The following is a 27,698-nucleotide window of genomic DNA, read 5'->3' as shown; positions in this document are numbered from 1 at the left end:
TTTTTCAGCCTTCCCTTTTCAAAACGCAGAAACACATGATCACCCTTTGCAAACAACAAAGCATGTCTATGGTGATCAACTACCTTCATTTCCTTCTCTTGAGACCTCTGAAGAGTATACTTAACCATTGCATAGGCTGCATCCATATTTTTGTTAGTAGTCACATTTGTCATGTATTGTCATCTCTTGCCTATGAGCCTCAATCTAAGTCAAACGGGGACATTAGGAGCTCTAAAATGTCTGTCATGTGCTTTGATGGAGAAGGCAGCTCATTCTAGAGTCTCCATTTCTTCTTTCAGCCAATTTAGGAGTGATTGTCTAATAGTTTTCAGTAATTATGTTGCCCCTACCACATTGTGAGGGCTCTAGACTGCCACGTCAACGTTTTCAACATTATTAGTTGCTGCTGCCGACTACATCTACCATAGTCAACCTAATTATTTGCCACTCTCTAATGTTGGTCGGCCAGATTTGGGGGGCTTATGCTTTTGTATGTTAATGATCTTTTGATCACTAGCTCAAACACATCCATGATTGCACATATAAAAACACAACTTGGATCCACTTTCAAGATGACCAACCTTGGTCCTCTCTCATACTTTTTGGGCATGGAGATTGTGCAACATTCTCAAGATAGTTTTGTATCACAATAAAAGCATACTCTTCAATTAGAAGCCACATGGTGCATGGCCAATAGCTAGAATCTACTATGAAGCTAACTAAGGAGTCTAAAGGTCCTCCCTTCAACGACATAACTATTGCCAAGTAGTTGGGAGACTCTTGTGGCTCATTCACACCTACACTAACCTCTCTTATCCAATTTGTATCTTAGCTAATGATTTCCATTTCTTCCCCTTAGATCAAATACAGATGATCTACTTTAGGGAGGTATAAGGTACATGCTTTTGTACATTAATGATTTTTTGATTGCGAGCTCGAACACATCCAAGATTAAGTACATTAAAGCAAAGCTTAGCTCCGCTTTCAAGATGATCAACATTGGTCCTCTCTCATACTTTTAGGATATGGAGATTCTGCAACATTCTCAAGATATGTTTGTGTCGCAACAAAAGCACACTCTTCAATTGATTTCCACATGGTACATGGCCAATAGGTAACTCCTACAATGAAGCTAACTAAGGACTCAAAAGATCCTCCCTTCAATGAGCATAACTAACGCCAAGTAGTTGGGAGACTCTTGTAGCTCATTCCAGCCACATTGACCTCTCATATCCAGTCTCTATCTTGGCTAATATGTTAATGCATCAAAACAATCTGACTAAAATCCATGTGCACATGTAGTTAGGAAGATTTGTGCTACTTATACTTATGAATTGTCTTTCAGTCACAAACTAATCCTGCACTACTACACCAATACTGAAGACATGAATGCCAATCAACATTCTCATAGTAATTACATCTCCTAGAGCTTGGCTCCCATCTCTTGATCAAGCAAAAAACAAGAGATTGCAGCTACATCTTTGTTGAGAAATAGACAAATGATGTATGCTCCAAGAAGAGATGTTCTGAATCCCATATGCACAGTGAGGATAGTGGAGAAGCTGGAAAGCTATAAAAGCATATACTTTGTTCATTTTTTTAAATGAATGCTATTATACTTTGTACTTAGAGTTTGTAACTCTATCCACTCAAGATTGTATTTATGAGTCCAAGCTAATCTATCTTGGAACCTAATTCACTTGAGTAAAAGTCTGTGTCTAGTCATTAGTCTTCTTCATGTCTCTTGCTTATGAGTTCAAGCCTCCATAGCTAAATTGTGTTCAAGATCCATGCTTGTTAACATGGTATCAGAGCCATGGTGAGCTCAGTTTAGCTCTTCCTCTTACTTCTCCAGCTTATCATAGCTCAACTCCAGCTCAGGACAAGTGGTTGAGTTTATCTCCTACTTTATTTTCACACACCTCTTCTTGGCAACCATAGCCAGACTGCCCCTACCTTCAGTGGAGCTCTTAGATCTTATCATACAGACAATTTCAACTTAAGATGTCTTCTGAGAAGCTCTTCCTCTGCTCCCAATGCAACTCCCTATCACATCAGAGTGTGACATTATATCCATCGTGGAGCCCAGCATTACGAAAATCAAACATCATTGTCTCTGCTGCGCCTTATGACAGTCGTACAGTCTGCGTGATGTGTGGAGGCTGCGACTCGTCTTGCCCATATGGGACATTCAAAGCCTATACTATAGGCTATCCCCTATCCAATCCTTGGCCCAAATGGCTGCACCTAGCTTCTGCTACAACAAAAAAATCAAGGCTGTCTGAAACCCTAAACAGTGGAAGCCATAGCCAGGAAATTAAAAAGCTTGGCAACCTTGTCTTTTCTCATTGGCATCATCAATAGTAACCTTGATCACTTTGAAATTATCTCTGAAGCCAACTGCAAATCTGGAAGAATCCAAGGAAGTTCAAAGATTACCTAGTAACATCGAGTCAAATATCAAGATCTTCAAGACATAGTATTTATTGATACTCAAATAGTGCTTCTTGGCACTTGAGTCTTTCAGCTTACTCAAAAGTAACTCACCTTCTGATTTCAATTTCGAAGAACATTCTCAGGTTGTGTAATGATTTAAAGTCACAATTATCAAATCCCCTTGTAAATCTCAATCTTCTTGTAAAAGGATAGACACTGCCCGAGAGTTCTCATGGTAAGACCTCCTACTAAGATGACTAAGTGGAATAGATAGCAAAGTTTAATAGTGAAGGCTTTCATGACTTGAAACAGAAGACCATGTACCATCTTATGCGGAAAGACTTGTGGGACTTGTTTAAAGATAATGAAGATAACAAGAAGAAAGATGATGAAGACGGGTTCATTGAAGAAGACCAATTCAAAACCAAAGAATGGAAGAAGATGAATAACAAGGCACTAGACATCATTGCCTGGGGACTAAGTGATGATATGCTACATCATATATTTGGCATTAGAAATGCTAGAAACGCTTGGAAGAAACTTGACAGAATATTTGGTACCCAAGCAAAAAACTCAAAGGTAAAATTACTCAAGCATTTTTATAAACTAGATATCAAAGACAGTGCTTCTAACCACGCACATTAACAAGTTCAAGAGCCTAAAGACCCAGCTTGCAACTCTTAAGAAGAATATTGATGAAGATGAAGCAATAGTCGTTCTGCTTGCAAGTGTAAACAAGGATCCATATGAGAACCTTGTTTCACTCTAAGTAATGTTCCGAGTCTCTCACTCAAAGATATTGAACACTCACTGCTTGATGAAGAAAGCAGTGAGTGCTCAATATCTTTGAGTAAGAGACTCATGCATTTTTATAAACTAGATATCAAAGGCAGTGCTTCTAACCACGCACATTAACAAGTTCAAGAGCCTAAAAACCCAACTTGCAACTCTCAAGAAGAATATTGATGAAGATGAAGCAATAGCCGTACTGCTTGCAAGTGTAAACAATGATCCATATGAGAACCTTGTTCCACTCTAAGTAATATTCCGAGTCTCTCACTCAAAGATATTGAGCACTCACTACTTGATGGAAAAAGCAAAGATGTAAAAGATACCAGTTCAAGGGAAAACCTCTTATACACTAGAAGAGCTACTGGACCCAAGGAAAGAGGTCGAGGATTCAATACCGACAACAGGAGTCGGATGACATGTCATTATTGTGATAAAACTGGCCATATTGTTAGTGAATGCTTCCACAAGAAAAAAGCACAGCAGATGCAGAATAACCACCATCAAAGTCAATTCATGAATGAAGAAGAAGAAGAAAAAGATACTTCCGCTACCATCAACAACTCTGACAGATTGTTTTTAAGGAATTTGTTCCCATAGTGGATCTCTATGTTTCCCTTAGTGCATTTGATTTGTAAAACCCTTGCCAAAAATGTAAAGTCTCAAGCTTTAACTTGACTAGGCTGCCTATGAGCTAGTCTTCCAAGCCATATTATCATGTAGAGGGGGGGGGAGGGAAAGCCAGCAAGTATAGGGACTCATCATTTGAGGGGGGGGGTGTTGAGAAATAGACAAATGATGTATACTCCAGGAAGAGCTGTCCTGAATCCCATATGCACAATGAGAATAGTGGAGAAGCTAGAAAGCTATAAAAGCATGTACTTGGTCCATTTTTTTTAATGAATGCTATTGTAGTTTGTACTTAGAGCCTGTAACTTTATCCACTCAAGATTGTATTTATGAGTCCAAGCTAATCTATCTTGGAACCTAATTCACTTGAGTAAAAGTCTGTGTCTAGTCATTAGTCTTCTTCATATCTCTTGGTTACGAGTTCAAGCCTCCATAGCTAAACTATGTTCAAGATCCATGTTTGTTAACAATCTTTAGCCAGACTGACTATTGTGTCAAACTATTAGTCCTAATGCATAGCTCAATAGAAGATGAGAGAACCCAAGAAGGCGGAAGAAATCCTCAAATCTTAATTACAACGGTCAAATCAAGATTTCTACAAATAACAACTCCAAGAACCCAAGCATGAACCAACATTTTGAATCCACGTAATTGCCTAACTATCCTATCTGGGACAACCCTTCACTCCATCTCAATGTACCTTGAACAATCTTCACTTCAATCAAGCCATGAATAATCTAGCTCGCCTCAATCTCATATGCACTTCAACATGCTAGTACACTTGCTCTCTACTATTCCTTGCAACTTGGTATGAAGAGAGAAAGAAAAAGAAGATGTGTGATTGCTGATCCACTCCAGGTTGACATTGAAAATGATCCACAACAATCACCAACAACCATTTAATACAGCATCAAGCATACTTGTAGCCAACTCATAAAAACAAATCGATAATTTTTTATTTTTTATGAAAACAGCTAGCTTTTACGTTTTAATAAAGTGCCACATTATCCACACTTTAATATTCCGCCTTCCCGAAACATCAATCTACTTCCAAGAAGTGATGACTTGCAACCCACAACCAATCAAGCCATGATGCTACTACCACAATCTTTCGCACACCATCTTCAAGTCACACCATGACATGTCTCACCTTTTGCACGCATCTCTCACCTCTCACGCAATTTGCTTCTCACATGCTCCCTCAACCACATCATTCACCTTTGCCAATCTCATCCAATATGCAATACCCAGGATACAAGCACATGTATGTGGGTAATGCCCAAGTGCATTACATATTGAACTTCATAGGATAGTACCACCAAGGCCATCTACTTGAGGAGTTTATTAGCACAATTGCAATTCCCATGTGAGGTTCCTACAGTGTTATATTGTGACAACTAGAGTGCCACTACAGTTACAGGCAACCCCATTTTGAAAAGCAAGATAAAGCATGTTGAAGCCCACTCCCATATACTAGAGAGAAAGTGAAGCAACACAACCTTTCCCTTAAGTTTGTACCTTCATCAGGGAACCATTCCATTATGCTGACTGAATTCACCTCAGGTCTCAGTCATGCATGTACAGCCTGCTGATTATATATGTCAAGGTTCTCACACCTCAAAGAGTGAGCTGATTGAAAAATGCACTTAAGAACACAAACCTAATTCCATGGCAATGAGCTGTTTTCGATGGAGGAGAAACAGAATGGCCACCTCACATCAAGAAGTTGCAAGATTCAACTACACACGCAATGACGTCCAATACTTGTGTCAACATTGCTCAAAGTGGCTATGTGAATGGTTATGAAAGCTTGTGCATGATTGAAGCAGATGTCAAAATCAAGTGAGTAGTTCTGAAAACTGATCAAAAAATTCAAACCTTCTTTAGAATGACTTTCTGGAAGGATTTATAGTTGTCATACTCTTCAATACGCCTTGACCTTCTGCCAAGCTCCTCATTGGTGTCTACATTGCGAGGAACCATAGCACCTGCAAACACAGTGCCAAACGAGCCTTCCCCAATTCTTTGCTCAATGAGAAAGTCTGTTCTCTTCAAGTTCCGGCGGCCTGTCAATTTGTCTGCTATGAACTGAAGGGGGGAAAAAATGAAAGCATCAAGGGCCCCCCAGAGAACTCCTGGCCTCGCGGTCAGGTACACCCATCCTGCAACTGAGGTCCCGATGTACTGCCATCTCTGTGACTCCGGAAGCGCAGCGATCGTGCTTATACCGGTCCTGATTGTCGAAGCTACGGCGGTGTCCTCTTGCAGAACGCGCTGTATGTCATCCACAGGCACTAAGGGCAGGCCCCCAAGCGCGTCCGTAACAATGTCTCCCAGGGCCAGGGTACAGACACAGCTTGCTTTAGGGTGCCGGCAGGACTTCACGGAGAGCTTATGGGCCTGCCATCGCCACTTGGCCGCTGCAGAGAGCGCCAGCGAGGGTGACTTGACGGACGGGATGGCGATGGCGAAGGGAAGCTCCGCCATGCTGGAGGTGACGGGGCCTATGCGCGAGGCCATTGATTTGTCATGCAGGTGTGTTGCAATGCACCATGGTGAGGTCACAGCTCGAGACTTATACACTCTCGAGTCTCCAGCAGCTCGCAGGAATAAGCTCCAGTATGGCTGGAGCTGACGCGTGGGTAGACAGAGAATATGAGTCAGAGAGCGAGCGAGAGCGAGCGGAAATCGAAGCTGGCTTTGGTGTGCGTGTTGGGATAAGAGAAGGTGCTTGCCGATCGCACCACCATAAAAACCAAGAAATAGAAAAAGCAAAAATATAGAATATCTATACTTCATATTGTAAGATCCCTTTCTGATAAGCTAGAACCCGCACAACGAGGGAACCACCGAGCCTATGTGGCAATGTATATACTCTCTCTTTATTGAAAGATCCCTTCCAAAGCTAACACCCGCCCAACGAGGGAACCACCAACCTTATGTGGCAATTGTAATCAATATTTTTATATATGTGCTCATGGAGCATTAGGTCACTTCGCAATAATGAAGAAGCAGCAAGCGAAGTTGTCGTGCGAACTTCGCTCAACAATTGGCTTTTTATCTTTCTCTCTCTTCTTTTCCCTTTTTTTCTCTCTCTCTCCCCCTCCAAATTCCTTGTCTAATTCTCTCCTCCTTCTCTCTCTTTCTCCTCTATTTTTTATTCTTTCTCTCTCTTTATAAATGTTATTTTTTCTCTCTCTATAATTCTCTCTACATATTCTTTCTCTCTCTCTCTCTCTCTCTCTCTCTCTCTCTCTCTCTTAAAATATGTAAATTTTATCTTTTCCCTATATATAGTTCTCTCTCTTCTTCTCCTCTCTCTCTCTCTCTCCACCCCTTTTCTTGTCCTCCCCTTTCTTCTAATTTTCCTTTTTTTCTTCTCTCTCTCTCTCTCTTTTAAATTTTATATTTTCTCTCTCTCCGCTTTCCTTCTTTCTCCCCCCTCTCCTCTCTTTTCCTTCTCTCTCCTCTTTTTTCTTCTTCTTTCTTTAATTTTCTTATTTTCTCTTTCTTTTAAATTTTGTATTTCCTCTCTCTATAATTTTCTCTCTATGTTCAAATTCTCTTTTTTTTTCTTCCTTTTTTCTTTTCTCTCTCTCCTTTTCTTCTCTCTGTCTCTCTCCCCTCTTTTCTTCTCCCCCCTCTCTCCTCTCTTTTCCTTTTTTATTTTCCTCTCTCTTTTAAATTTTATATTTTCTCTCTCTATAATTCTATTTCTCTATGTTCCCCCTCTCTTCGTCTTTTTCTCTTTCTTCTTCTTTTTTTAATCCTCCTTCTTCTTCTATCTCCCTCTCAAAGTGCATGAAAAACTATGTCAAAATTTTTTAATTTAAAAAACTTTTAAAAGTATTTAATTAAAAAATTTAATCTGAGAGAGAAAGAGAGAGAAAACCTAGGCCCTACACATGAAAGAGAGGGAGGGAAGGGGAGAAGAAAAATGTTTAATTAAAAAAATATTATTCTCTTTCCTCTTTCCCCCCCTAATCTCTCATCTTCTTCTTTTTATCCTTCTTCTTTTATCTCTCTCTCAAAGTGTGTGAAAAACTACGTTTGAAAAATTTTTAATTAAAAAGAAATTTTTAAAAATATTTAATTTTACAAAGTTTAATCTGAGAGAGAGAGAGAGAGTTTTGAATTAAAAAGAAGATTGATTTAATTAAATGAGAGAGAGAGAACCTAGGCCCTACAAATGAGAGAGAGAGAGAGAGAGAGGGGGGGGAGGGGGAGGGGGAGGGGGAGGGGGAGGGGGAGGGGGAAGGAATCTAATTAAAAAGGGAAGGGGAAAAAGAAATAGAGAGATTATAAGTGAGAGAGAGGGGAAGGTTTTAATCTTTAAAAAAGGAGGGGGGGGTTGGGGGGGAAGCTTTAATAAAAAAAAGGGAGGGAGAAGAGAAAAGGAGAGATTATGCATGAGAAAGAGGGGAACGGAAAGGGTTTTAATTGAAAAATGGAGGTTTGGAAAAGGGGTAGGTCATGAAGCCCTCTGGAGGTTCAAGGCTTTCTGAACCTATAGCGAAAATTATATAGTAGTGAGATGTACTCTCTTCATTATAAGATCCCTCCCTAAATCAGCGCCTAACCAACAAGGGAACCACAAATCCTATGTGGCAATTGCAACCAATACTTTTGTGAGAAAGCTATTGAAAGTGTTAAAATTTTAGTATGTGTGAATAGCTTCGACAGAAAATGAAACTTTATTTCTTCAAGCTTCACACTTTGGTTTTGACTTCTCAAGGCTAGAAAGATATTTGGGAGTGACAACTTCACTAAAATAAAATAATTAGAATATGTTTGCATTGATGATTAAGGTAGAGAGCTAAGTACTAAGCTTGTGAAGTTGTTTACAAAACAATCTAAATATCCAATGCATAACTATGAGTTTTTGAAAGAATGGCTCGTAGGTTATCCCTGATATGGTTAATCCTATCCATTGGGGTTCCATAAGATCTAGAGCCAAAAGCAATATTATTCCTGCACTTCCAGATAAACCATAATACTCCAACTCTAAGCACATTGGTGAGCTTCATTTTGTCCCATCAATCCCACACACTTGTCATCAAAAAATGCCATTTTCATATTAGTCACTAAATCCTTCAAATTGGTAGCCTTTAACCAAGCTTTGACCTTCCTCCCAACAAGTCTAACTTGTATACAATCCCAAAAGAGATGGACTATGGTTTCTTCTTTTCTTTTGCACAATACACAATACAAGGAAAACTTCAAGACTTTAGATAAGTAACTCCTCATTGAGAGCTTATTCATGACGAGCCAACATATAAATACATTGAGCTTGTTAGATTGGATAGCCTTCCAGATTCTTCTTACTCTTTTCTTAAAGGGAGTGAGCTCAGAGTGAAGCACACAAGTGGAAGAAAGAGCAATGGTAGAAGGAGCAAGAGCAAGGGAGAGAAGGACACACACAATATGTGAGAAATCCAATAGTTACAATATGTGATCGGCCTTCTCTTTATTCAAATGTCACTAAAAGAATAAAGAATAAAGTGACAATGATTGGCATCCACCACTTGCAATGTGTACGAGCGTGTGGATATTGTTAGTGTAGTAACACATAGGTGGCTAGGCATAGGCGCTTTTACCCCCCAACAACCTCCCACTTAAAGGCAAATGTATCCCCAGTGAGGAGAGAACAAAAAAAAGTGACAAATTACAAATATACATAAGTACAGCATAATGAGAAAAGCCATCATCTCATCCAACATCCATCAACTTTCCCTAAGAGGCTTTTCAACTAGATCTGTAGAATTTTAGTCTATTGAGATCTTGACAAGTTCAATAGACTTGTCCTCAATGATTGATGCCAGGAGGCATATTCCATGGTGGATTCCATGAGACCAGGGTGAATTCAGTGAGGTTTTTTATCCCACGATGGATTCCATAAAACTATATTTATTTGTCGAGGCTCGTACACAAGGTGGATTCCTTGTGCGAGAAGTTGACAAGGACGCATGTCCTTTTCGAGCGTCATATTAATTTAATGTGCTTGTGGGTGGTTTCACAAAATACATATTTAAATTAATGAACATTTATGAGTTTAGAGAATACTTATATTAAATTAAGGTTAGGAAAGAGTTCCAACCTATTTATTTTGTAACTGAAGACTACTAGGTGTTCACTTTTGTCGATTTAATTTTATTATTTTCTAACAATTGTGAATGCTTCATTTGATATATAGAGCAGGCAATAGTGGCATTGGGAAGCACTGAACCATGGCATGTATTCAGATTACCTAGAAGGAATTATTATTGCTGATAGCGCGCACCTTATTATTAAAGGCGCGGCGCTAATATTTATTTAGGCGCACTTATTTATTGAAGCGTTTGACAAACATTTATTATTTTGTATGCGCATAAGCGCTCGGCTTAAATATTTCATTACTGGACATTGTATTTGAGAACAGCTTGACTTTTTGGACACCCAACCGCTCATCCTTTATTTGGGCAAAAGCAAACACAAAAAGCCAAAGCATGTTAATAAATTGGGTAAATTTTTAGCTTGGAGATTAATAAATTTATAAATATATGCCTTATGGAGCACTTACACAAGGCATGGGGGGAGATTATACCTAATTTTCTATTTGTCTCATGTCATGCAAATCTTTCTTCTTGCTTTAATATGAGCTTTTGGTAGAGTTCTTTGTTCTTGGGGACCTTCCGATGTTCACCACGCGTGCATACAACATCCGATTTGCGTACCAATGATTTCTCTATTAAAGTGGTAGTGCATCTCAATGTGATTTGTCTTCACATGGAAGACCAAATTCTTAGCTACTAACTAGATAATACTCATACAATTCAAATGCAATGTAGGGATCACGTCAATAATACCAATGTCTGCCTAACTAGAGAGCCTCCTTGCAAGCCTCCATGGCTTCAACATACTTGGCCTCGATAGAAGAGAGGGCCATGCATTTCTACACCCTAGACATTCAAGAAACAACACATCTGGCAAAGATGAAGACATGGCCAAAGGTGGACTTTCTACTATCTACATACCCTATATAATCAAAGTAAGTGTACCCCATGACTCTTATATCTTGGCCACCCATAACATATGCACATAGTTGCTATGCCTTTCAAGTATCTCACGATACCCTTGACAGCATCCCAATGCCATTTGCCAAGTGTAGCCATGTAGCATGCCACAACTCCCACTGCAAATGCTATATCAAGACGAGTGGCTATCATGGCATACATCAAACTATCCATAACGAAGGCATAAGGGATACTGGCCATCTCAGCCTTGTACTTATCAGACTACAAATAGCCGACCTAACTAACCTTCACATGAGAAAGTAGATGGCAGTTGATAGGCTTACCATCCTGCATGTGAAACCACTCAAGGACTTTCTAGATATACTCCTTTTGTGATGACATATAAAGGAGTTTCTTAGAGTGATCTCATGTAATATGTATCCCAAGAATATGCTAGGCCTATTCCCATATCCTTTATCTCAAAGCTCTTCTTGAACTAAGTTTTCAAAGCATCCAGCTTATCATGGGCTATCCCAGCAATAAGCATATCATCCACATAAAGTACAAAATCATAAGGCTTCCATCATGAGCCTTCTTCGTGTATAAACACGGATCTAGAGCACTATAACTATATCCCAGTGAATGCATAAAAGCATCAAACTTGTGGTATTATTCCCTAGGTGCCTACTTAAGGCCATAAAGGCTCTTATTATCTTGTAAATAGTCAATGTGGCCCAATAAATTCAATATATACTTCTTTTCTCATCACGAGACCATATGAATCTCTTTACTAGCTTCTCAATACACTCCCGTGAGCTATTTGTTGAAAGGGATAATAAAGCCAATATATATTATAGATGAGGTGAGAATAGATTTCATGACTACCATTTTTCCATGTTTAATAAATGTCCATGCGGGAATAGGGAAGAGATGAGACCATTGATATTCACCAATGTAGGGGTATTATTGAACAATGCTCCAACCATCCTTATGAATAATGGCCCAAAGCTAAAGGCCTATAGAATAGAAATAACGAAGCACCAGCTCACTCTATTATACACTTTGTTAAAGTCCACATTGACCAAGACAATGGCATCTTGCATATACAATGCATGGTTAATTAAAAAGTTTGGAATTAATATTGTAACTTGAATCCTATGGCCAAAGATGAAACCATATATGTGTAGGTGGACAATCCTAGCTAGTAAGTGCTTAACTCTCAATGCTACCAGTTTTGCAAGCTTTTCGTAAGAGAGGGACAGCATTGTAAGTGGTCTCTAAGGAGACAATTTACTTCTATCATTAGTCTTAGGAACATAGTTAATTGATTCCCTACTCCTCTAGCAATACACTAGACTTTCTAGCTACATTGAGCATATCAATTAAATCCATAGAGCATACATTCCAAATTTGTTGAGAGAGCTCTGTGGGAAGGCCATCTGGCACCGTTAATTTACCATGTTTCATACATCAAGAGGTGACTTGATCTCCTTACAATGAAACACTTCTCTGGCAATAGCACAACTTCATAAGGAATAGGCAATAGAACCTATTGAAAGAGCTCATCTACCTTCTTATCATAGTCTACGATAAGTGGGGGACTCACTCCCAATGATTGCAGCAATATGCTCCTTGAAAACCTTGGCAACTCCTTCATCATATGTCAACAAGGTTGTCATGTTGATCCTCGCATAAAATAATGGTTTTCTTCTTGTGTTTAGCCTTAAGAGCATTGAACAAAGGGTTTTAGGGCCATCATTAAACAATTACAATGCACCTTTGATTGGATCCTTGGATCTAATACAATAATACTCCTCGTCCGAGTGCATGTGAGAAGCAAGCTTTTTTTTGGCAACCTTGAGTTTCATTCCACACAGTCCACTTGGTCCTCTTTTTCTTTAGGGCATATATCAAACATCAATGCTGCTCCTCCATTGCCACCACCACCACCACTAGCACCACCACCATCACCATGACATCTTACTCTCCCCCTCCTCATTAGAAACACAACCAATTCTCCTCTCTCTCTCTCTCTCCTCATATGTTGGGGACAAACCACCGATATCTCACTCCCCTCAATAACATTACCACCACTAGCATCGCCACATCTTACTCTCCTCCTCCTTATTAGAAGAACCACATTTGATTCTCTCTCTCTCTCTCTCTCTCTCTCTCTCTCTCTCTCTCTCTCTCTCTCTCTCTCTCTCATATATTGGAGACCAACCGCCAATATCTCACTTCCCTCAATAACATCTCTCTCTCTCTCTCTAATGATGCATTAGTAATTCTCTCTCTCTCCTTAACTTATTTACATCACTAGATTAAATTTATTTGCTTATCTTTGATAATATTATCACAATGTTAGTGGTTTAATTATGCATACATATGAGATATCACATTACATATACATTCACATCCTCCCTCTCTCCCTTCTTTGCATGCATTTTATAATTACATCTTGATGTGTTAGTATTTTAATTATGCACACACAAGCAAACTACACACACATCGACTTATACTTGCACATTGTTCTCTCTTCCTCTTTTGATTAAACTTGCATATGGATTGAAGTTATGCATTCATTTACAATAGACCCTTGCAAGCAATTGCTTCACAATTTCCATAAAATATAGCTTCATATTGCTTTATTACTTGTACTTGTTATTCATTTCAAGAATTCTTCATTTTAAACTACAAACTTCAATAATCAAATATTTTAATATAGTGATATATTTCACATTGTAATGTATGAACTTACTACATAAACTACCCAAAAAATATTAAATCCACAAATGCATTTGCAAGTTAGTAAACTTCTATATGCAAAGTAAATAAACATATTTATTTCAAATATTAAATATCAATCTAGTTGTCCATTGCTAGAGGGTGAAATGGGTGTTCTTTAACAAACTCCTAGACTCGCGTGAAAACATGCTAGCTCAGTCAAACATGAAAGTATGTATTCCAAGAAGATAATATTGAAGGGATTTTCCTCAATCAAATAAGGAAACATGTGTTTGAGGGATGGTATCCCTCGGATTTTCTTGAAATGTAAATGGATATGTAAAGGATTTAGGTGGGTTACATTGCATCTTCTTTATGCTATCATCCACAAATAATATCATTGTAGGGCTAATGTGTGACTAATCAATATCATCAAAACATTTTAGAAATTGTGGCTTCACCTTGACTCCTTACTAAAGAATGAATTATGAGAACAAATGCACCAGAGGTACCAATTTTCTACAATTAGCCATATTCTCTTTAGAAGAAGACACAAAAGCGTGACATATTTTAAAGAATACATGTGGAATTACTTACCAAGAATCTGGATCCTTATGTCTCTTGCACATTTTTTTCTTCGAATATTTTTTGTGTAATGCATTCTTGTTAGAGGGGAATTCACCTTTAGGTAGTCGAGAAAGCTAGAACATCTCTATTATACCTCCTCATTCCATTGCTGCTCAATCTAGTGATCCTTCTATATGATCTACTCCTCCTTCAAGTGCACCTAATCTATTGCATTTCCCTGGCAAAGTTTGCAGCACCCCCTTCTCCAATTGCCCACACATCAACCTACCATTCACAATTCTATTACATATAGAGAACACATCGACAAAATACCATTGCAAATATACTTCAATAGAAGGATACTAAGTTATGCCTATAGAGAAGTCTCCATACTGCTAACTTGCATGACTTTTGAGGCTCAATCTCATTTGGTTTGAAATTCTCTTTATTTTCTATGTGAATTAGAAGAAAAAATATTTGTTCACTTAAATGTTATGGTAGTTTCCTCATTTTGAGAGAGAGAGAGAGAGAGAGAGAGAGAGATTATGTGACTTTGTAATCATCTCTCTAAGGAGACGTGATTTTTTTTTTGCCAAACACGAGTTTCTAGTAAGCCCTTCTTGGTAATATATATATATGTATATATCACAACTCCCTGCCATCACTCTCTAAGGGGATGTGAAATTTTTTGTCGCCAAACAAGGGTTGCTGGAAAACCCTTCTCGGCAAAAAAATTGGTTAGGAAGGGATTGCTAACAACTCCATGTTTAGTGAAAAGAAAAATTAGAGAGGTAAAAAATTTCGTTGAGAAGGGATTGTTGGCAACCCCTTGTTCGACGAATAGAAAATTCACGTCCCCTCGAAGAAATGATGGAGAAGACTTGTGAAAAAAAACTTCATCTCGAGAAGGGTTTGCAAGCAACCCTCTTCTCTCTTCTTAGCGAGCTGCTAGCAACCCCCTTCTTGACCAAAAAAAAAGTTAAAGCAACACACACACACACACACTCTCTCTCTCTCTCTCTCTCTCCTATTTTTTAATATTTTATTTAGTAATTAATTAAAAATAACTAGTAATTAAATTATTAACTAAGCAATAAATTAATTAGTGCATGTGTATATGCACCTCTCTCTTTATATGTGTATATGTATGTATTTGTTAATGGCCCTTATCTTCATTTCTCACTATGTGTAAAGCAAGTCACACACACACACACACACACACACACACTCTCTCTCTCTCTCTCTCTCTCTCTCTCTCTCTCTCTCTCTCTCTCTTTTATCTCGCTTTCTTCTTCTCCCATTTTTTAATATTTTATTTAGTAATTAATTAAAATAAATAGTAATTAAATTATTAACTAAGCAATAAATTAAGTAGTGCATGTGTATATGCACCTCTCTCTTTATATGTGTATATGTATGTATTTGTTTATGGCCCTTAACTTCATTTCTCACTATGTGTATCTCTCTCAACTCTCTCTCTCTCTCTCTCTCTTTAGAGTCATTAGGACTCAATAGAGACAGAAGATGTTAAGAAAATTTTAAAATAAAACTTGATGAGATAAAAGATTAAAAAAATAATTACTAGTTAGGAATATCAAATTATGTGTATATTTATGGTATGTTTTAATGTAAGACATAGTAGATTGAGACTTTTTGAATAAACTATATTGAAACGTTTGGATCTTATGGACAATAAGTAGTTCTATCTTTTGAGACTTCTTTTCTCATAACATAGAAAACTAATAATTAACATAACATATAATGACTATCGTCTTTTGCATTGTGTATGTCGAAAAATAAAGACTTAATGAATATTTAAAAAAGTTTATACTATTGAAGTTATAATCAAAATGTGACTTTTTAGTCTAATTGTACTTGGACCAAAGACTTTTAAATAGAGGAAGTTGATCTCAAGTTGGAGAGAGAGAGAGAGAGAGAGAGAGAGAGAGAGAGAGAGAGAGAGAGAGAGTGTGTGTGTGTGTGTGTGTGTGTGTGTGTGTATGTTTTGATAAAGGTCCAAAGTTATTAATGTAAGAGAAGCCCAATGGTAGTATTGTAGTATTATAGGAGAGAGTTGCTATAATTGTTTTAAGCTATATATATCCAAAGCTATATATATATATATATAGTGTGTGTGTGTGTGTTTTGATAGATCCAAAGCTATTAATGTGTAGTAAAGATCCAAATGCAGTATTGTAAGTGAAAGTTAAAAGAAATTTTTAAACACACACACATGTATTTGTCTCTCTATGTATATGTGTATGTACATGCATGCATGCACGTGCGTGTTTCATTAAGAACTTGTTCCTATATTTCTCTTTTTCAAAAACTATTGTCACTAAAAAACTCTTTTTCTCTCCATCTCTCTCATTAATATATATACATATGTATGTGTGCATGTATTTATGTGTGTATATTGAAAATCCTAACATGCACACACATATGATTAGTTCAAAGAAGTATAGCTATATATATACATATGTATATGTGCATGTATTTATGTGTGTATATATGGAAGCCCTGACATGCGCACACATACATGTGCACACATATGATTGGTTCAAATAAGTATAACTATATTTTATAGCCTAGGAATATTAATATTATAATAGCATGATGTTAAGCTAGCAAAGACATACACAAAAGGATGCAAGGCTGCACAAGATCAGACAACCACATCCTAGTGCTTCCTTTCGACGATAGCAATAGCTCTTCAATGTTTTTCATAGCCTTTATTATGGCCCCCATGCATTGCATCCATTTATATGTTGGCTGCATTAGGGGTTCTCTTGCCTTACACCACTCCCTCTTGAGCACTTCCACCAGTCAATGATCATGCAAGAATGAACTTTTGAATTTAGGGGCGAGGGGGGTTTTGAGGGGGACACCATTGGATGTTCTCCCCAACAATAAGCATTCTAAATGACAACAAGATTGGAACATGATGATAGCCCATTTTTCTTTTTACAAGATTTCTCACCTTTGCACCATTGCTTAGCCATTGTGCATCAAGATTGGCATATGTTCTATCCAATCAATATCCTCTCCAAGAATCACAAATATGCTTGTTATGTCATATATATCTTGTGTCACTTCCACGTTGGGATACTTAGGTGAAATCACATAATTCATGCATCTTGACACAATCATCACATGCCTCCCTTTTGGTTAAAGTAAACAATAGTCACAGTGTATGCGATCTCCATCCATGTAGGGCTTGTTCAAATTTTCAACAAGTACGCCAAAGCTCTAGTAAGGGCTTCTTTTTAGCAATAGGCACCATGTGTAAGATATCCATCCATGTAGGTCATGTTGGCAAGCAAGGTAGCCTGGATAGCCATGACCTCCTTAATCTAGCCCCAAAGTTCACCGCTACTCATAGATGCATTTAGAGTGTACACCAAAGCTACAATAAGAGCTTCACCACTAGTTTAGCTATTTACCACCACCTAGTGCAATTGTTGATTTTCCAAGACAAATATGGGTTATAATCATTCTTCATAGTGATCAAGGTCCTACTTTTTCCTTTACAACATGCACCTATAGAATTAGAAAACCATGAAATGGAACATTTACTTTGGCCTCATTCAGTTTGATTTCCTAGAGGAAAACTATGCAACTTAATACTTTCTAATTTCGTAAAGGTGTTTTCACATTTCATAGCAAACACCTCTTATGTTTCATGTGACCAGATTGGTCTCAGCAAACTCTTGATGCCAACTCATAGAATCCATCACAACCTTTAGACAATAATCCACACACACCATCAATACTAGCATAGAAGTTGTAATCAACCAAATAAGTTCTCACAAGTTTCTCAGATGAGAACTTGTTGTATCCTTTAGTAGCCTTTCCTTTCTACTAGCCACCCTTGGTAGCACCACCATCCTCCCCATTTGTCAACCCATATTGGAAGAAGCGCAAAAAAAGAGAGCAACGACCAAAACAAAAGGGCGGTGAAGAAAAGTGCAAGGACAAAGGCAACAAAAATTTGGAATATTTTCAAAGGATTAATTAGTCAAAATGTAATTTCTTGGGTTGCAACCATATACTTGTGTAAGTTATAAATGAATCCAATGGAAGAGTGATTCTAAAAGCTAGAGTCTCAAGGCCAAGAGACCATTCAAAGAGCCAACCACAAATTGGGGTCTCAATGTGTTAACCCTCAGACGAACAAGGTGAAAAATCTGAAAAATCTAAAGCAGAAGACAAGGCCAAGGCAAAAGTGAAACGGAAGACGAAGGCGTGCCAAGAAAAATATGGAAACCCAAGAGTGTAGAAAAGTCCTAAATCAAGGAGAAAGGCACACAAGAAAAAGTGCAAGTCAATACTTATGTAAAAGAGCGTAAGGCGCACACCATGATTTATTTTAAGAGTGTTAGGTTCACCCATGCAAATTGTAAAGGTAAATTGATGGTAGGAAGAAAGCTAAGAAAATAGAAAGACAATGGGGAAAAGGGCCAAGGCCATGGCTAGCCATGTAAAAAAGGGGATAAGGGGATGACCGTCCAAAAGGGATTTAGGGTTTTGTATATAAAGTTGAAAAGTGAATGAGAAGCTCATTCTTGTGTGTGGCCAAAAGTAGCTCTCCTCTTCTTCTTCTTCTTCTTCTTCTTGCTTGCTTGAGCTTGTGCTTGAGAGAGGGAGTGTGAGAGTGTGAGTGAGTGAGTGTGTGAGGGTGAGGGACCATGGTGGAGAAGCTTTCCATCTTCTCCTCACTTCTTCTCTTCTCTTTTCTTCTCTTCTCTTGCTCGCGGCAATGGAGCTTGGAGCGTGGAGCTTGAGGAAGCTTGCATTTGGATCGTGGAGCTACCGGAATACTTGGGAGAGGAGGCAACTCAATCGGGAATGGAGCTAAGCTCACTACACTCGGAGATAGATAGTACGTTGGCTATGTGAGAGGTAGCCTTTAGTGCTCAGCTTGGAATGCTTGAAACAATAAGCGGTTCATGGGTCTTGGTGGTTGAGCTTGAGCTCACCTCTACACAATGTAAAAGGAAGATCTATAAATTCTCAGTGTATATAAGCTCGAAAAAATAACGAAAGGCTCATTGTTGTCTATACAAAAAGCTCATTGATCTATTACACTCTTGCATCATGTTCTTGAATGTTGCCTCCATTATGAGAGAGGAAAAGAGAGAGATTGAGAGAGAAGGAGAGGGCAAGTGAGTGAGAGAGGGATTGAGGAAGGAAGAGTGTGAGGGACTCATTGCGCACATGGCAAAGCTTAGCACAATAGGTTGAAAATACCCATTCTCTATAGAGTAGAAAGAACTTGAAAGCAAAGAATATAGTGACAACGATGAGGAATTCTTCAAAATTGACCAACAAGGATGATGATGAGATGACTGCAAATCAACTAAGTATGCTCTGATAGAAAGAAGATAGAACAACCCAAGCACGAGAAGATGAAAGTGGATGCTATAGTAGTTAAAGTGAAGTCAAAGCTAGAATGGCTAGAACATTTGGAGGTCCTTGATCACAAATAAACAAGGTTCAAGCCCATAGACTTGGTTCCTACTCTTAAATTTCTTATAGGTCAGGGGAGAAAAGGACAATGAAGAAGACTTAGTTCGAGAATCTAACTTGATAGATTTAGAGTGTGGGACCCCAACACACAAAAGAAAAAGACTCTAAAGAGGAATATCGAAAGAAGCCAAAGGTTATTTGTAAGTGCTTCATATGATTCAAAAAAGAAGATCGCATAGTTGTAATTCTTGACACAAAAGCAAGAAGGGAAATCTAGTGAACCCATAGAAGAACCAGAAAAGGTCAAGGAGGTAAACCTCACAAAGGACAACAAGCACAAGATAGCCTTTGCCACATAATGGGGGTGGTGTTCGTGCACATAGTTATGCCCTTCAGGTTGGCAAATGCACTAGTAACCTTCAAAATCTTAATGTGCACAATCTTCAAGGACATGCTCCGCAACTCCTCAAAGTGTTTGTCGATGACCTTTGTATCAACTCCTCATGGGACGAGCACTTAGGCAAACTTCAAATAGTCTTTGAGCAACGTAGGCAATATCAACTCTCACTCAACCCTATCAAGTGCTAGTTTTGAGGGAAGCACAATATCATTTTGGGCCATGAAGTACCCAAGAATGGAACAGCCACCAATAAGCCTAAGATCAAAGTTATTGTGGAGTTGTCACCACCAAAAAGTGCCAAGGGCACGTAGTGTTTCATGGACCACATTGGTTAGTACATACGCTTTGTGCTCAACTATGCATTGATTGCTAGACCATTATACAAGATCTCAGTGAACTAGAAGTAGACCAAGGAGTGCTAGAAATCTTACAAAGCTCTTTAAATTCTATCATTAGTGCATCCATCCTACGATGATTAGAGCGGTGTGCTTTGCACTGGTAAACATAATATGGACTTTCTAGTGAGTTTTACTAGCGGATGACTCATAAGTTTGATATGAACTACTCTATTATTGAGCAGGAGGGGCTAGGTATGGTATGTGCTATGAAGAAGTTTTGTCATTACTTGCTAGCTATCCCATTCACATTTTGGATACATCATTGAGCCTTGCTTTATCTTGTGAAGAAACCCTATATGAAAAGATGTATCACCATATGGCTAGGGGAAGGGCAAAAAGTGAGCTTTTTGAGCAAGCATTTGAGCAAACTTTTATGGGCAACCTCCATTTATTATTCCACATAGTCCGCTTATTCCACCCCCTAAATATCTCCACCTCCACCACCACCACCGTTGTGTGCCAGTGTCGCCACCGCCACCACAACAACCTTCACCCCCACTACCACCATCTTTGCCACCACCACCACCACTACCACCTCCATCACCACTACCACTACCCTCACCACCTCCACGATCGCCACCACTATCTTCACTTTGTGTACCTCTCTTTCTTTCTCTTTCTCTCTCATCTCTCATTCTCAGTTTCTTAGTTTCTCTCTCTATGTGCGTATTCCCTTTTTCTCTTTCTAACACGCTCGATCAAATAATACATCTCATGTAACCAATTCTCTCTCTGTAGCACATAACGTGGGTACATTCATGAGATCACCCCAAAAAAGTACACCACGGTCCACCTCTGTGTGTGTGTGTGTGTGTGTGTGTGTGTGTGTCTTTGTCTCTCTATCTCATATATATACATACACACATATATGTATGTATTAAATCTCAGTCACTCACTCACTCTTCGTGTTTGTCTCCCTCTCTCTCTCTCTCTCTCTCATGCATGCGATCAATCCACATCGTATAATAATGTCGCATATCAGATTATGGCATGTGTTGTAACAAACACTTCTCTTAAATCCTAAATACCTCTCTCTCTCTCTCTCTCTCTCTCTCTCTCTCTCTCTCTCTCTCTCTCTCTCTCTCTCTCTCTCTCTCTCTCTCTCTCTCTCATATAATGCAAACACATGTGTGGCCACTCTGTGTTTTTAGAACTTTAATTGTAATGGATTGATATCTCCCTCCCCTCCCCCCCTTCCCCTAACAAATAGTACATTTATACAAGGCAATTCATACAAACAAATATCTCCCTCCCCTCCCCCCCTCCCCTCCCTCCCTCCCCCCAACAAATAGTACATTTATACAAGACAATTCATACAAACAATTCAAATGCATATTTATATTGCGTTAACTTTGGAAATAGTGCTTTTTCTTGACAAATTAAGAGAGACAAGGTCACTAAAGGCTTGTTAAAATTTTGACATAAGCTATCCAACTGAATTGTATAATTGTACTTTCTTGACAAAATAAAATGTAGTTGTGCTAAGAGGTAGCGTTGGCGTTGCATTGCTGGCCAGAATGTAGGTGGTGTTGGGAAAGTTCTACTTCCAAATACAATGTGCAAGTTTTCTTCAGTGAGTATGGGTTGGTCTATAAACATGTTGGCATTTGCATTCATTCTAAATACTCGGAGGTACATATAGTATATGTGCTTGCATGTCAAATATGATTTTCCTTCTATGACACAGCCCATGAGATCCCAGCAATTACATGTTGGATTCTTTGCATTGTGCACATCATAACACTCCTGCAAGACACTTGAGCTAGGTGTCTCTAGTTTGAAAAGCTCATGCTTCAAGGGCTTCACCACTATATGGCCCTTCATAGTTGCATCTAGAGCCAATGCCGAGTCTATCATTTTCCTTGTAGCCTATGAAACATCTCTTCGATATTTACACGAGCCCTCGTTAGCATACACCTCTTGTGCTGTCTTTTGTAAAACAAATCCACCACCCTCCAACATGTGGATTTCTTCTATTGTCAAATTTGTGCCTCATGCCACTAGCCATAGTTATGGAACCTTGGGTGATGCATGATGAACGGAAGAACAAATGTTCCATGTATGGTCCACACTATCATTATATAACCACATGAACTAATGCGACATTCCATGTTGATTGCTAGCTTCTCCTCTTGAGCCGGACCACTCCATGAGGCCACAAAATGAAGGTGCAAGCACCTCATGTGTCATGTTTTTTATTGGTTTTTTGCATTTTCCCTCTCTAACTCCCAACCATCCTTGACATTGCACATGATTGTGAGGTGGAATCCTTCTTATAAACAGTGTCATGAAGGATTGACTCCACCACCATGTAAGAAATTGGTTATATTACCATTGATTGTTCAAAAGGTAAAGGGTCCCAAAGTTTAGTTTTCTTGTGTCCTTTCTTCTTCGGCCACATACTCAAACATGTGAGAGGTGTTGGCTTTCTCTGACCCCACTTTCCCATCAACCTTACATTTTATTGCTACAGTCACATTGTCCCCTTGAAAATCAGGACACTGATGCAATTCAATTCCTCCTGCCACCTCCTTAACCATCCTTGCTATTGCTCAAGGTGTGGGGCTAATTCCTTGTTCCAGTCGACTCAAAAGCTTCTTTGCACTGGGACCTACACCATGGAACTTTCCACCAATGAATGCATGTCGTTTTGTGCTCTGTAGTAGAGGATTGGCCAAATCACTAACACATGTGTTGTACAAGTTGATAGATTCATTCAATCCCTCCCTTGCCAACCAACTTGCATGCATTGGCTCTGTTAGGTTCGTGGTTGGCGTATGAGCAATATTCTCCACCACCTAGGTAAAAATGTAGTATAAGAGGGTATGGAGTGTGAGAAATCAAATTCACTACACTTCACATCCTACTATTGCGAATTATTCTTACATCGGCAAAGTATTGCCTCTAATGTGGATATCTAATATGCCACCAACTAAACCAACAATCCATTGCTGGTATATTTGCAATCCACAACTTTCCTTGAGGCCTACCAAGCCCAAATGAATCAATATCTCATTGTTGCATCATCTTCCGTGGTTGCACATCTCCACATGTGGCACAGTCGCTTATGCTCATATTGAAAACTCTTATACACATATTGTGATATGTGTATTTCAAGAATTTATTCTGAATGAAATAAGAAAGATCTCTCCTTCCTTGCATTATGTTGTCTGTAGACCACCATTGAACAATGTGCAGATGGCCCTTTAGTTTTGGTGGTTACCTCGTCTATCATGAATCCTCAAAAAGCAGCACTTCAAAGGCCACACTTCTCCATCACTTCATTCGTCTTTGTCCAAAAAAGTGATTGTGTATCTATATTTTCTTCCTTCATCTCACATATTGCCAAAGTCATCAACTCTTGTACACTACAGAAACACAAGACAGAAATGGAATAGTAAAGAGAACTATGTTTGTTAAGTTCGTGTTGTGATGGTAGAATCGTGTAAGGGAAACTACCTTGGGTTATACACATGTGTTGCCATGGTGGTCCAATCATTAATGCGATGCATGTGGTCGAAGCATATCCAACTATTGCGTAGGTCCCTAGTGCCATTCCTTCGCATATGATTCACTAAGTCAACCCTTGAGGCTAGCCTAGTCATTGACATTTTGAATATAAAGCACATGCTATCACTATCAATGGCTTGCCCACAAAATAGGCTACCATGGAAAAATCTCTATGCACAACATTGCTTTAACTTTAGAATATGAGATTCCATTCCTAATCGCTCAACAAGTGTTGCAAAGACTATGTGTTTGAATCTACATGCACGGAATATTGATCTTCATATACATGGCGGTTTAATGATATTTTGGGATATGTTGTGAATGGAATAATATGTTACATGTTCCTTTGAATGAGTGTTTGGAGTTCCTTGAGCATTGTCAAGAGTTCAATGTCGGACATGGGAACACCTTGCTCACAAACCAAGGCACTCATCACTAGCCTTCTAGCCATCGTCATTTGCAAGTGTCGAGGTCAAGCTACACTAAAGTCTCTTACCATTTTTTCTATGGTCATTCTCACCTCTTTGACATTAGCTCTGCATGTGCCTCTTTACACCTCATGTCATGTGTGCCTTGATGGATGAACAGTCTTGACATTGGGCTCGCTGATATCACATAATATACTACAGACTCGCACTTGGAGAGTAGGATGGTTACATGTGCCTTAATGGATGAACTATCTTGACATTGGACTCATTGACATTACATAATACACTACACACTCACACTTGGAGAGCAGGATGGGGGGTTTCTTATAATAGAAGCATCCAAGGCTTCTGAGACCATCAACTAACATTTCAACAATCGGTATGCTAGAATTAAGTTTACATGCATGCATGCATGTGATCAGACTTGATTAGTATGATTTACTTGTAATAGGATACCAAAACCATGTCTTGCAACTTTGCAATCATTTTAATGATAGTGGAGCGAATGAAGAATCTTGTACTTGTCCATGCCACCTAGTTTGGGGAGCCAGAAATTGATCAAACAACACAATTTCTATTTGGAAACTCTAGTCCTCCAATGCATTTGATTTGGTAAACAGTACCAGGGAATGCCATCAATGTTGATGCGGCCTTTGTCTAGTAATGGCGAGCGTACTTTTGCTCCATACCCTCCATGGGACACATTGTTTGCTACTGATGGAACCTCGTACGCCACATTGCCATAGTACAAAACTAGAATCTCCTTCACTCTCTCTAGAGCGCTCGTATTCTGAAGCAAATGACATAACACTCGGCGTCGGCCCCCCAAAGACATTATGTACTCAACCACACTTACATCATAAGAGGATTGTCGTATCCCCTCCTCTTACACATCAAGCATGATAGGGATGGTTTTGTTTTTTATAATGTCCACTAGGGGGGTGGTGAGGCTTCTACAATGATTGTTGTTTTCCAATGCTGCAAGGGCTCTAGGTGAGGTTTATGGTGGGGGAAGGCTGCAATTTAGGCCCATTTCCTTGTTTGACAAGATAGTCTTGTAAGATCAAGGTATCCAGAACATATACATGGCTAGCCTCATGATCATTATTGCAATGGATTGGCATGCTTTGTATTTGGCCATTTGCATGGGTGATAGTAAGAATAGGGTAGCCAATGCCATTGCAAATGTCTTCCTTCTTCAACATCAGGAATTGATTACTTGTGTAGTGCATAATAGGTTTGGTAGAGAGGGAGGATACATATATGTGAACCTCGGTGTTTGGTATAGCACTTGACATTGGATCCATTTCCAAAGTTATTTACACATGTACGAATACGCATGTCAAATATGGGTGTCATTTAAAGACTGTGTGGGTGTGTGTCATATGTGAGAGAGGGAGAGAGGGAGAGGAGGATATATAAAGCGTGTGCATGAGAGAGAGAGAGAGAGAGAGAGAGAGAGAGAGAGAGAGAGAGAGAGAGAGAGAGAGAGAGAGAGAGAGAGAGAGAGAGAGAGAGAGAGAGAGAGAGAGAGAGAGAGAGAGTGTGTGTGTGTGTGTGTGTGCATGTATAGAGGGGGGAAGGGGGCGAGAGAGGGAGAGAGGTGTATGTACTTGCAAGATTGAGTAAATATTCCACAACTTGGGGGAGGGGGAGGTGCTATGTCATAGGGGTTGATTGGCTTTATATAACCACTTTGAGATGGTGGAGCATTATGTTGGAAGAGAGGGAGAGAGATAGAGTGGAGCGAAAGATGAGCCTCAGCTCATTGTTGTTCTTCTTCCATTATTCTTCCATCATACAAACTGAAAGAGACTTACACACATAGGTATGACTAACCAAGACTAACTGTGGTTAAGTCACTGACTACACCGACTTATTGAATGTCACACACATTGTCAAGCGTTTTTGTGAAAATGAAAAAGCCCTAGTAAAATTGTAGTTAGGTTTGATTTCTGCTAGCTTAGTTGTTTGCGTGACAATTTGTTTTGTTGTTTCGTAATTGAATTTTTTGTGTTTGTCTAGTTTAGGATTTGCGTCTGTCATTTTGTTTGATTTGTTGAGTGTGAAACTTGATAGCCTTGTTTGAGCTTGGTATTTTTTGAGCAAGATGAAGCTTGTGTTTGTCAATAGCTACTGAACATTGTGGAGCAAGGTATGTTTTCTTGTCAAGACTCTTGCACATCACAGGGATTATGGGTTCACGAGCACTTCACGTTGCACTTGTTGATGCACTACACTCGAGGGTCGTCTCCTGTTCTTATCAAATACTTCCATGCCATGGGTTGGGATTATGCACGTTTTGCACCATCGTTGAGCACTAGCACGGCATGAGGCTCGCTGCAACTATATACAGTAAAATTTAGATGCACGCGCACATGAGAGAGCACCTGTCATTGAGCATGCACATTTCTTGCACGCACGATATTTGGAATGTTCATCACAAAGTTAGGAACCTCTGGTTGAGAGTGTAAAGTGGTTGGGTGAGTTCGAGGGTCGTGAAGGACGCCACCAATTGTGAGATGGGTTGTTCATATCTGGTCAACATCTTGAGGACCATCATTTCTTGAGTGATTGTGAGAATTGGATTGGAGGAGCGGAGTATGTTATATTCTTATTGCTGAGAGTTGAGAGGTGAGGATAAGGATTTAATTAATCAAGAAATTATGTTTGCATTTTGCATGACGCACTAGTACATCTAGATAGGCTAGGCACAATTCTTCCAGTGCATCCATATTTTTTGTGTGAGCATTGTTTGAATGGTAGCATGTCATGGATTCGATCAATTGCATGTTTTCTCAAATCATGTATGGTTGTGCACAGAGTTCTCTTTCATAGCATATTCCTGCTACGGCACACTTCATAAAAAACAGATTCATATCCAGAGAATGTTTATTTTGAAGACTCAAGGATCAAAGGAAAAGGTTATACGTTTTACATCATCAGCGAGTATTTCTTAAAGAAAAAGAGGACATATGTGCTGAAAGTGTGTGCGATTACAAGAACAATAGGCTAATGAAGGGAATAAGTCATCCAAGATAAAAGATGGAGAAAAATGATGCGATTTACGAATATCAGTATTTTTGCCCATTTTTGATGGATTTTCGTAATTCTTCCCACGATGGCTTGTCGATCAGATGTGTTCCGATTGTTTTGAGTATCCGAATAACTATATTCGGAGTTCAAATGACGAAGTTATGATCCAAACAAGTTGCAAACAGACATAGAGTAGAAAAAATGAAAATAGTGAAAAGCAGTAGAAAAGCAAAAGCCAAACGCTGAAAGCAAAAAGCCTAATGTGTGTGAGTGTGGATAGAAAACTATATAAGGAGATGAGAATGGAGAGTTAAGGGCC

At 39.0% G+C, this 27,698-nt stretch overlaps 1 protein-coding gene across 1 annotated transcript in view; it reads right to left on the bottom strand.

Annotated features, from left to right (window-relative positions):
• STN8 (Protein kinase superfamily protein) overlaps positions 1-6,597 on the bottom strand; it is a 49,796-nt gene extending 43,199 nt beyond the window's left edge. Inside the window, exon 1 of the mRNA XM_087697169.1 lies at positions 5,734-6,597. Coding sequence (XP_087553295.1) covers positions 5,734-6,375 — 642 coding nt within the window. The 5' untranslated portion in view covers positions 6,376-6,597. The remainder of the gene's footprint in view (positions 1-5,733) is intronic.
• Between the last annotated feature and the right edge of the window lie 21,101 nt (positions 6,598-27,698).

The sequence above is a fragment of the Lygodium microphyllum genome, chromosome 17 (assembly GCF_053477565.2).
Source record: "Lygodium microphyllum isolate KBCC chromosome 17, Lygodium_microphyllum_v1.1.10, whole genome shotgun sequence".
In the NCBI taxonomy this organism is placed as follows: domain Eukaryota; kingdom Viridiplantae; phylum Streptophyta; class Polypodiopsida; order Schizaeales; family Lygodiaceae; genus Lygodium; species Lygodium microphyllum.
Note: the sequence above shows the minus strand (reverse complement) of the source record. Positions and strands in the feature narration are given on the sequence as shown.